The 12,238-nt window shown below is 45.0% G+C and overlaps 1 protein-coding gene across 1 annotated transcript; it reads left to right on the top strand.

The window, feature by feature from the left end:
• Positions 1-10,260: 10,260 nt before the first annotated feature.
• Positions 10,261-11,669, top strand: LOC144676152 (uncharacterized). Its single transcript, XM_078536651.1, has one exon. The coding sequence runs from the start codon at positions 10,261-10,263 to the stop codon at positions 11,314-11,316; it is 1,056 nt and encodes a 351-aa protein (XP_078392777.1). The 3' UTR covers positions 11,317-11,669.
• The last annotated feature ends 569 nt before the right edge of the window (positions 11,670-12,238 follow it).

Genomic DNA, 12,238 nt, shown 5'->3' with positions numbered 1-12,238 from the left:
GATAATTAATTCGATAAATCATTCTTAAATCAGGAGCAGTGAGAAATGTAGTCTGGCAGGATGTGAACTTGTATCAGAAAACTCTAAAGAATTTCAAACCCAATTACCTTAACCGCTCAGCTCTGTACACACGCGTCATGTACCTTTTAATGTTCTGTACCTAAGAGCATACAATGGTTACAGCAGCGAATGAAGAAATGCAGCCCCACCTATTTCTGGCTGTCCTGCAATTTCTGCTGCCTCTCCTCGATCTTTCCACCAGAATGGAGCACTGCACACGCCCTGGACACACATGGAAGAATTTGGCTAAACTGACTGAAAAGATGAACCGTCCGAAACTCCTGCAGCGGTGGGATTCAAACCCATGTCTCCATAGAGACTGGAGCCTTAGACCGCTCGGCCACACTACCCCTTTCCTATAATGGCATCTGTTCAAGGTTATACAAAAAGGGGAATTGGATTGTATATAGTGACTGAGAAAAATGAGGACATGCTTGGTCTGATTAAACTTCTTTGGAAAGTTCGGTATGAAATCAGCTGCATAAATACTTTTTTTTTGTTCAAAAACTATAGAAGAATCTCGAGTCCAACTCTTCATGTCATTGAGTCAGGGAGACTTTGTTAATGATCACACAGTGCGCATGGACACTGCAGAAACTCCTGCACCTCTTTCAATATTGCTTCCCTTCACACCGAGTTTTCAAAAGGGAATTGGACAATGACTTGAAAGGGAGAAAAATCAGGGTAATTGAAAAAGAGAAGGAAATTGGGACTGATCAGAAAGCTCATTGCAAAAACTGACATAAACACGATGGGCCAAATTGTCTCCTAATGTGCTATGTAATTTTATGATGACATTGCTAAATCAGTCTGATTCCAGCATTACTGATTATAGCAGCTGAATTTCTTTCTTCAAATCAAAGACCCAAAGTGCTGCTTCATGACCACACAGGTCAACACTGTGGACAGGTCCATTGGGTTTCGGCAGCGCAGTGTTTCTGTGCTGTAGTGGTTATCATGTTCACCAACATGCAAAAGGGCCCCGGTTTGAAATTGAGCAGAAATATTATCAAAACATTTACATTTAAATGTGAAGAGAAGTTCGATAATTCACTTGTGTTGTTAAATATTATGTCTTACAGCCATGTGACAACCACAACTCCCTTTTCCCATCTTTGATCAAATTACTTTGCTATCTTTAATTAACAAAATTCGACCGATTCATGTCTTGAAAAATTCATTTGACCCCCCAGCATCCACAGCTTTTTGGGGAGGTTGGTCCTGATTTCCATCACCTCTGTCTGAACACGTTGTTCCTGATTTCACTCCAGGTTTTATTATTTTGATTCTGCCTCCTTGTTCTCAATTCCCCAGCAGAGCAAATAGTTTCCCTGTATCTACTCTCACAAGCACATTGATCATTTTAAAAATTGGCATCATATCAACCCTGAAACTTCAATATTTAATTAAATGCAAACTAATTTTCTGCAGCCTGCTCACCTTGTAGTGCAGCAGCATTGACCTTAATGACCTGGAGGAGCTTTCTCCCAATTGTTCAGAATGGCGACAACTTTTCCATCAAGCTGCATCACACTTTGAGTCACAACATGTTAATGATGAGGCAGAGCAGCAGCAGAGAAGGAAAGAAATGGAAGCAAGTGCTGCGCTCCAGATCCCAATACTTCATGGATGTCCTGCCCCATGAGCCAAAAGATCTGCAGGCCAAGAATCAGTCTGTTCAGTCAAAAGAAGACCAATGGCAGAAATTCACCACGCTGAATAGATGTCATCCTTGAATTGAGAGGCTGCTGACGAAGTATTAAACAATGACTGAATAACTAACACAGGCACCAGGGCACTGAGAGAATACATGCAGATGAACAGGTTGTTTAACTGAATTCTGACCATAGAAAGCTCATTCCAGTGAACCCAGACTGAACATGAAGATGAGGCAGAAACAGAAGCAGACATGATAGCCCAAGATTAAACATAATACAAACTGAATTAGAATGACCATTGGAGCAGCTTTATTAGATTCACAATAACTAAGCATAATAAACAGAGACCTTTCATTTTAGGATAATGAAAATACTGGACAAAGTTAGGAATAGTTTGATTCTAAGGGAATGAGGAGAGGCTTGGTAGAGGATACACAAGGGTGTGGCTTCTGCAGCTTACTGTAGTTGTGCACTCTCACAAGGAAGTAGGTGGTTAGATGATGTAAGTGTCACCATTAAGCTGCAAACATAAAATCAAGACTTTATTTAAACAATGAAGTGTATTTAGAAATGAAGAGGCCCTGTCAGTTCAATGGAACTTGAGGGGTTTAGGGTTGTTGATAAAAATGAAACATTCCCGCCTCTGAGCCAGAAACCCCTCTGCAGACAGTCCTAGCGAGTGGAGACGGCTCTCCAGCTCATTCTGGGTTGACATCAGGATAGGTGTGTCCGGCGGGTCTGGCTGAACACTCCCATTATGAGTTGTGGGAGCTCATTAAACTCTCTGCTGAAGCCGGATCAACAAATCGGCTGGAATTAAATGGTTCCAGACACGGAAGGAGGGTGAAGCAGCCTGTGAATTCTTCCACTAATTCACACTGTTCTCCAAGGGATGAGTTCAAAGAGAAACAATCGCTACACTGTGTAGTTTCCAGAAATAATCCCTGCTCTCTGTCCTGAATGAATCCATTTCACTAACAAATGTTGAAATGTTTGCTCCACATCCACAGGGTTTCATCTGTTTAAAGCCACAAACAGAAAGACCCAGTTTTCTCCTGGAGTTTGAGACAAATCAGCTTTCAAAATGATGCCGAGTTTCAGCCAATGAGGGAGATCCGGGCTCAGCCCCGCCCCTCATTCACTCCGATTGGTTGGAGGGCCAGCCACTTCTGATGGATCCTCCAGTCCCGCCCCGTCTTCCTATTGGTCCCAAGTTGCCGTCAATCACACCCCGGGCAATGTGATCTGAGCATGCGCGGGCGATGGCGACGGACGGGAAGAGAGCTCGAGCGAGCGGGTTTAAAATGGAGGTTTTTACAATGACCGAGTGTGGATCCAGATCCCAAAATAAAACCGGCAACATTTTCCATGTAAGACGCGACTAGAAAGCGTGAAAATTCTCCCCGACTCCCTGGTTTTTGGTTTCTCCCGCTCGGGTCTGACTTTGGGGTGAGTTCGGCGAGGCCTCAGCGCATGCGCAATGTCAGCTCGTTCAGGAAGAGTCTCTAAATGGAGAGAAAGTGATAAATGTTAGGGAGCGTCTCTAAAAATGGTGATTGTCAGGAAATGTCTGCAAATGAAGGAAATGATGACTGAGCATGGAGTGCTTAAAAAGGAAGGGGACATGCTGATGAACAGGGAATGCCTGTAAAGAATCGTTGAGTCCTAGAATTGTACAGCACAGTTACCTGTGGAGATGATGATGTTTAATCTTGAATTTTTGCAGTCCGAGTGGTGAAGGTGCTCCCATAATGTTGTGAGATAAGGAGTTGCAGGATTTTCACTCAGTGATGATGAAGGAACAGTGACATGTGTCTAAGTCAACAACAACAATGTGTATTTATATTGTTCCAGCCAGGATTTTGTTAGGATAGTTAAATCTAAAGGTAACAAAGGAATAGATGAGGGTTTCAACAGCAGAAGATCTGAGACAAGGATGGAGTTGGACGATGTCACTGAGGTGGAAATGGGTGGTCATGGTGATGATAAAGGGGAGCCTGTAGACATACTATACTTGGATTTCCAGAAGGCATTTGATAAGGTGCCACATCAAAGGTTATTGCGGAAAATAAAAGCTCCTGGTGTAGTGGGCAACATATTAGCATGGAAAGAAGATTGGCTGGATGGCAGAAAACAGAGAGTGTGCAGAAATGGGTGTTTTTCTGATTCAAAAACAGAATTACCTGGAAAAACTCAGCAGGTCTGGCAGCCATATGAACACGCTCGACCTCATCCTTGTTTTTCTGATTGTCACAATGTGATGAACATTTTACAATTTATATCAATAACTTAGATGAGGGCAGCGAAGTCATGGGAGCTAAATTTTCTGATGACACAAAGATAGGTAGGAAAGCATGTTGTGAAAATGACATGAGAAGATTGCAGACGCATATAGATAGGTTGAGTGGGCGGGCAAAGATCTGGCAAATGGAGTATAATGTGGGAAAATGTGAAGTTCACTTTGGAAGGAAGAATAAAAAAGCAGAGTATTACTTAAATGGAGAATGACTGCAGAATTCTGAGGTGCTGAGGGATCTAGGTGTTCTAGTGCATAAGTCACAAAAAGTTATTATACAAGTACAGCAAGTAATTTAGAAGGCTAATGGAATGTTTTTCTTTATTACAAGAGGAATTGAACATAAGAGTAAGGATGTTATGCAAGGCATTGGTGTGACCACATCTCAAATACTGTGCGCAGTTTTTGGTCTCCTTATTTAAGGAAGGATATAAATGCATTGGAGGCGGTTCAAAGGAGGTTTACTAGATTGATACCTGGAATGAGTGCGTTGTCTTATGAGGAAAGGTTAGTCAGGCTGGGCTTGATTCCACTGGAGATTAGAAGAATGAGGGGTGACTTGATTGAAGTATATATGATCCTGAATGGTCTTGACAAGGTGGACGTGCAAAGGATATTTCCTCTTGTTGGTGAATCCAGAACTTGGGACATTGTTTGAAAATTAGGAGTCGACCTTTTCGTCAAAGATGAAGAGAATTTTTTTCTCTGAGGGTTGTGCGACTCTGGAACTCTCTGCCTTAGAAGTCGGTGGTAGCAGCTTCATTAAATACTTCTAAGGCAGAGGTAGATAGACCTTTGGCCTGTCCGCAAGCATGACGCAGACCTCCCTGTTGCTTGCCATTTCAACACACCACCCTGCTCTCATACCCACATGTCCGTCCTTGGCCTGCTGCAATGTTCCAGTGAAGCTCAACGCAAACTGGAGGAACAGCACCTCATCTTCCAACTAGGCACTTTACAGTCTTCCGGACTTAATATTGAGTTCAACAACTTCAGATCATGAACTTTCTCCTCCATCCCCACCTCCTTTCCGATCCCCACTTTTCCAATACTTTATAATTATTTTACAGCTATATTTTTTTCTTTTCCCTCCTATTTTTAGATTTATTTCAATCTATTGTTTCATCTCCACCTTTTAGCCCATTTCAATTCCTTCCCCCCACCCCACCCGCACTAGGGCCATCTGCCACTAGCTTGTCCTGCTTGCTTCTCTTAATGTCCCCATTAGCACATTCTTTAGATAATATCACCACCGTCAACACCCCTTTGTCCTTTTGTCTATGACATCTTTGGCAGTCTCTCCTTGGCCTCCACCTATCACTGGCCTCCGATCGAGCTCTCCTGTCCCACCCCCTTCTACCAGCTTATATTTCATCTCATTTCTATATGTCTTAGTTCTGATGAAGGGTCGTACGGACTCGAAACATCAACTGTATCCCTCTCCACAGATGCTGTCAGACCTGCTGAGTTTTTCCAGGTATTTTGTTTTTGTTCTAGATTTCCAGCATCCGCAGCATTTTGCTTTTATCGTAGATAGATTTTTGTTAGGCAAGGGAATCAAGGATTATTGGGGATAGATAGGACTGTGGAATTTGAAATACAAGTAGATCAGTCAAGATTATATTGAATGGCGAAGCAGGCTCGAGGAGCCGAATGGCCTACTTATGCTCCAACTTTGCATGTTCACATGATGCGGATATGTGGTCGGAAGGTCAGTTTGGAGTGAAACATGACACCGATGTTGTGAACAGTCTGGTTCAGCCTCAGACAGTTGCTGGGGAGAGGGATGGAGTCAGTGACTATTGAGTGGAGAAGGGACTGAAGACAATGGTTTCAGTGATAGGGGAGGCGGTGGCATAGCGGTATTGTCACTGGACAAGTAATCCAGAGATCAGGGTAATGCCCTAGGGACCCAGGTTTGAATCCCACCACGGCAGATGGTGGAACTAAAAGTCTGATGATAACCATGAAACCATTGTCGATTGTTGTAAAAACCCATCTGGCTCACTAATGCCCTTTCGGGATGGAAATCTGCTGTCCTTACCTGGACTGGCCTACATGTGACTCCAGACCCACAGCAATGTGGTTGACTCTATCAAACAACTGCCAGAAATTGGATGAGGAATGAAAACAGACGGACCACCTGGCATTGACCTAGGCCAGAAGCAGCAACAGCAAACTCAGCCCTGCCGACCTTGCAAAGTCCTCCTTACGATCATCTGCTGCCAAAATTGGGAGAGCTGTCTCACAGATGAGTTAAGCAACAGCCTGACATGCTCATACTCAAGGAATCATAGCCCTCGTGGAGACGAAGTCCCACCTTCACATTGAGGATACCCTCCATCGTGTTGTGTGGCACAACACTAGCAACTCAAGACAGAACCACCAGAATTGTACTCAACCACAGTCTGTAACCTCATGGCCCAACATATCACCTACCCTACCACTACCACCAAGCCTGGTTCAATCAAGAGTGCAGGTAGCATACCAGGGCAACATGAGGTAAACGTAAAAATGAAGCTACAACACAGGACTACTTGAGTGCCAAATAGCATAAGCAGCAAGCGATAGACAGAGCTAAGCCATTCCACAACCAACGGATCATATCTAAGCTCTCAGTCCTACCACATCCAGTCGTGAATGGTGGTAGACAATTAACCATCACCGGAGGAGGATGCTCCACAAATATCCCCACCCTCAATGATGGGCAACAATCTTTAGCCAGAAGTGCTGAGTGGGTGATCCAGCTCTGCCTCCTCCAGAGGTCCCCGTCCTCACAGATGCTAGTCTTCAGCCAATTCGATTCACTCCATATGATATCAAGAAATGGCTGAAGGCAGTGGATAATGTAAAGGCTATGGGCCCTGACAATATTCCGGCAATCGTACTGAATACTTGTGCTCCAGAACTTGCCACGCCCCTGGCCAAGCTGTTCCAGTACAGCTGCAACACTGGCATGTACCTGGCAATGTGGAAAATTGCTTAGATTTGTCCAACCTGGCCAATTGCAGACCCATCAGTCTAATCTTGATAATCAGTAAAGTGAGGGAAGGGTTCATCAACAGTGCTATCAAGCAGCACTTGCAGAGCAATGACACTGAGTCTGTGTTTTGCCAGGGCCACTCAGCTCCTGACCTCATTAAAGCTTTGGTTCAAACATGAACAAAAGAACTGAACTCCAGAGGTGGGGTGAGAGTGACTGCCCTTGACATCAAGGCAGCATTTGACTGAGTGTGGCATCAAGGAGCCCTAGCAAAACTGGAGTCAATGGGAATCAGGGGGGAACTCTCTACTGGTTGGAGTCATAGCTAGCACAAAAGAAGATTATAGTTGTTGGAGATCAATCATCTGAGTTCCAGGACATCACTGCAGGAGTTCCTCAGGGCAGTGTCCAAGACCCAACCATCTTCAGCTGCTTCATCAATGACCTTCCTTCCATCATAAGGTCAGAAGTGGGGATTTTCGCTGATGATTGCACAATGTTCAGCACCATTCACGATTCCTCAGTTACTGAAGCAGTCCATGTCCAAATGCAGCAAGACTAGTCAGGGATGGTCAGCATGGATTTGTTAAAGGAAGGTCTTGCCTCTCAAATTTGATTGAATTCTTTGAAGAAGTGACAAGAAGGGTTGATGAAGGTAGTGCAGTGGATGTTGTGTACATGGATTTTAGCAAGGCATTTGACGAGGTCCCACATGGCAGATTGGTCAGGAAAGTAAAAGCCCATGGGATTCAGGATAATGTGGCGAACTGGATAAAAGGTTGGCTTTGTAACAGGAAACAAAGGGTAATGGTTGATGGATGCCCTTGCGAATGGAAAGTTGTCTCAAGTGGTGTTCCACAGGGCTCGGTGTTGGGACCCTTGCTGTTTGTGTTATATATTAACGATTTGGATGTGAATGTGGGGGATACGATTGGGAAATTTGCAGATGACACAAAGATTGGCCGAGTAGTGGATAGTGTAGAGGATAGCCAAAATCTCCAAAAAGATATAGATGGGTTGGTGGAGTGGGCGGTAAAGTGGCAGATGGATTTTAACATAGAGAAGTATGAGGTCATACATTTAGGGAGGTCAAACAGTTACAGGGATTACAAAATAAACGGGAATATACTAAGAGGTGTAGATGAAGTGAGAGATCTTGGCGTACAAGTACACAGGTACCTGAAGGCAGCAGTTCAAGTGGACAAGGTTGTAAAGAAGGCATATGGAATGCTCTCCTTCATTGGCAGAGGTATAGAATATAAAAGTAAGGATATAATGTTGGAATTGTATAAAACACTGGTGAGGCCACAACTGGAGTATTGTGTGCAGTTCTGGTCACCACATTACAGGAAGGACGTAATAGCTCTGGAGAGAGTGCAGAGGAGGTTTACAAGAATGTTGCCAGGGTTAGAAAAGTGTAGCTACGAGGAGAGATTGGATAGGTTGGGGTTATTTTCCTCTGAACAAGGAAGGCTGAGAGGTGACTTGATTGAGGTGTACAAAATGATGAGGGGAATAGATTGAGTGGACAGGATAAAATTGTTTCCCTTGGTGGAGAATTCTAGAACCAGGGGACATAGATTCAAGATAAGTGGCAGAAGGTGTAGGGGGGACATGAGGAAGAACTTTTTTACGCAGAGGGTAGTGGGTGTCTGGAATTCGCTGCCCAAGTTGGTGGTAGAGCCAGAAACTCTAAACTCTTTTAAAAAGTACCTGGATTTGCAACTTTTCAGTGCTGTAAGCTGCAGGGCTATGGGCCAGGTGCAGGAAGGTGGGATTAGAAAGGACACCTGGGTGTCCTTGGGCTGGCATGGACAGGATGGGCCAAATGGCCTCCTTCTGTGCTGTAACTTTTCTATGTTTCTAAGACCTGGACGATATCCAGGCTTGGGCTGACAAGTAGCAAGTAACATTCATGCCGCACAAGTGTCAGACAATGACCATCTCTACGAGAGAGTATCTAACCATCTCCCCTTGACATTCAATAGCATTACCATTGCTGAATCCCCCTCTATCAACATCCTGGGGGTCACCAGTGACCAGAAACTGAACTGGACCAGCCATATAAATACTGCGGCTACACGAGCAGGTCAGAGGCTAGGAATGCTCCAGCGAGTAACTCACCTTCTGACTCCCCAAAGCCAGTCCAACATCTACAAGGCACAAGTCAGGAGTGTGATGGAATACTCCCCCTTTGCCTGGATGAGTGCAGCTCCAACAACACTCAAGAGGTTTGACGCCATCCAGGACAAAGCAGCTGCTTGATTGGCACCACATCCACAAACATTCACTCCCTCCCACCACTGACACAGAGTAGCAGCAGTGTGTACCATCTACAAAATGCACTGCTGGAACTCACTAAGGCTCTTTAGACAGCATGTTTCAAATCTAGAAGGCAACAGATAGATGGGAACACCACCACCTGGAAGTTCCTCTCCAAGCCACTCACCATCCTGACTTGAAAATATATCGCTGTTCCTTCACTGTCACTGGGTCAAACTCCTGGAACTCCCTCCTGAACAGCACTGTGGGTGTACCTACACCACAGGGACTGCAGCAGTTCAAGAAGGCAGCTCACCACCACCTTCTCAAATGCAATAAGGATGGGCAATAAATGTTGGCCAAGCCAGAGACGGCTACATTGCATGAATGAATGAAAGAAAGAAAGGAAAGTTTTTGCAGTATTTATATGAAAGACATTGTTGCTCATCCAGTACTGGATGTCAGACAAATAAGGATGGTGTGTGACTTGGAAGGGAACTTAGAGGTGATGATATTCACGTGCACCTACCACCTTGGTCCTTCTAGATGGTTGAGTTTGAGGGGTTGGGAGATTCTGTCAAAGTTCTGGTCAAGCTGTAAACATATAAAATCCCTGTCCTTCACCCCCTCTCCCACATCTCCCTCTCTCCTCACCTAGTTTCCAGAATATTGTGTACACCCAGACCCAGAATGGGTGGCAAGTTCCCTTCCCTGAAGGATATTAGTGAATCAGTTGGGTTTTGATGACAATCCAGCAGCTTTTGTGGTGACTTTTTCCTTGTGCCAGCCCCACAAATTACTAGATTCATTCAGCTCAATTATACAACCTGTCTCTGTGTTTTTGTGGGGTCTGTCTCATTCCCTTTTTATCTGTTTTAAATCAATTTCACAGGATATTAGAAGTGGAGGATTAGCAGTCAGGAAACTCAAATCAAATCTCACATCAGAATCTGATAGAGTTGCTCAATTTATTGTCACCTGAATATCATTGGAATTTGAACATGGAAGGGAAAAGCACCATTCACAGTGGGGAGAAACCGTACACGTGTTCTGTGTGTGGACGAGGTTTCAGCCGTTCATCTGGCCTGTCGAGACACAAGCATAGTCACAACAGGGAGAAGCCATGGAAATGTGGAGACTGTGGAAAGGGATTCACTCAGTCATCCTACCTGCAGATACACCAGCGAGTACACACTGGGGAGAGACCATTCACTTGCCCTGAGTGTGGTAAGGGATTCACTCAGGCATTCAACCTGCTGACACACCAGAAAGTTCATACAGGGGAGAGGCCGTTCACCTGCCTTGAGTGTGGTAAGGGATTCACTTGGTCATCCAGCCTGCTGACACACCAGAAACTTCATACAGGGGAGAGGCCGTTCACCTGCTCTGGCTGTGGGAAGGGATTCACTGCGTCATCTCTCTTGCTGACACATCAGCGAGTTCACACTGGGGAGAAACCATTCACCTGCTCCGAGTGTGGGAAGGGATTCACTTCGTCATCCCACCTCCTGGCACATCAGCGCACTCACACTGGGGAGAGGCCATTCACCTGCTCCGAGTGTGGGAAGGGATTCACTCAGTCATCCCACCTACTGGCACACCAGCGAGTTCACACTGGGGAGAGACCATTCACCTGCTCTGAATGTGGGAGGCGATTTGCTCACTCATGCCACCTAGTGACACACCAGCAAATTCACACTGGGGAGAGACCATTCCACTGCTCCAAGTGTGGGAAGGGATTCACTCAGTCATCACACCTACTGACACACCAGCGAGTTCACACTGGGGAGAGACCGTTCACGTGCTCCGAGTGTGGGAGGGGATTCACCCTGTCATCCGACCTGCTGAAACACCAGCAAGTCCACAGTGGGGAGAGACCATTTACCTGTTCTGACTGTGGGAGGAGATTCACTCTCTCATCCACCTTGCTTATACACCAGCGAGTTCACACTGGGGAGAGACCATTCACCTGCTCCGAGTGTGGGAGGGGATTCACGCTGTCATCCAGCCTGCTGAGACACCAGAGAGTTCACACTGGGGCGAGGCCTTTTGCCTGATCCGAGATTGGGAAGGGATTCACTCAATCATCCCACCTTCTGACACACCAGTGAGTTCATGAGTAACTACTGTGATTTCATTTTGCTTTTAATCACATCCAGGACTGAATCATGTTCATTGGGATCTGTTTTTCCCCTTCTACAAAGGAAGATGGTTGTGGTTTTGGAGGTCAATCATCTCAGCCCCAGGTCATCGCTGCAGGAGTTTCTCAGGGAAGTGTCCTCAGCCCAACCATCTTCAGCTGCTTCATCAATGACCTTCTCTTCATCATAGGGTCAGAAGTGAGGATGTTCACTGATGATTGTACAATGTTTAGCACCACTCATGGCTCCTCGGATACTGAAGCAGTCCGTGTCCATATGCAGCAAGACCCGGACAATTTTCAGGCTTAGGCTGACAGGTGGCAAGTTACTTTTGCTTCACACTAGTGCCAGGCAATGATCATCTCCCCTTGACATTCAATGGCATTACCATCACTGAAACCCCCACGATCAACATCAACATCATGGGGGTCACCATTGACCAGAAACCGAGCTGGACTGGCCATATATATTTATATATAGTGTGGCAACAAGAACAGGTTGACACTGGGAATTCTGTGGCGTGTTTCGCACCTCGTGTCTCCTGTCACAAAACTATAATAATTTTCATAATATTATTGTGGTTTATTGTAAAGTAGGTTTATGGATGTGAATGTACATGGTTCTGTTTGAGAGATTTAATTAGAGTCATGTAGACTGTTAGGTTGAAGCTATCAAAAGAAGTTAGGTGTACAAACGGTATTATAAATGCTAATGAGTAAACATGTACAAGGGCTTAGCATATAAGATGTGAAGGAAATTTGAATTTTTAGATAAATGAATGAGTTGTTTGGTTTCAAAGGGATGATAGGATGTTTACAACTAGCAAGATAAGCAAGGC

This window comes from Cetorhinus maximus, unplaced genomic scaffold, assembly GCF_964194155.1.
Source record: "Cetorhinus maximus unplaced genomic scaffold, sCetMax3.hap1.1 HAP1_SCAFFOLD_1389, whole genome shotgun sequence".
NCBI lineage: Eukaryota > Metazoa > Chordata > Chondrichthyes > Lamniformes > Cetorhinidae > Cetorhinus > Cetorhinus maximus.
This window is presented reverse-complemented; position numbering and strand designations above follow the sequence as displayed.

Excerpts from the sequence above, each read along its gene's own strand:
- LOC144676152 (XM_078536651.1), top strand. The coding sequence starts at position 10,261 with ATGGAAGGGAAAAGCACCATTCACAGTGGGGAGAAACCGTACACGTGT.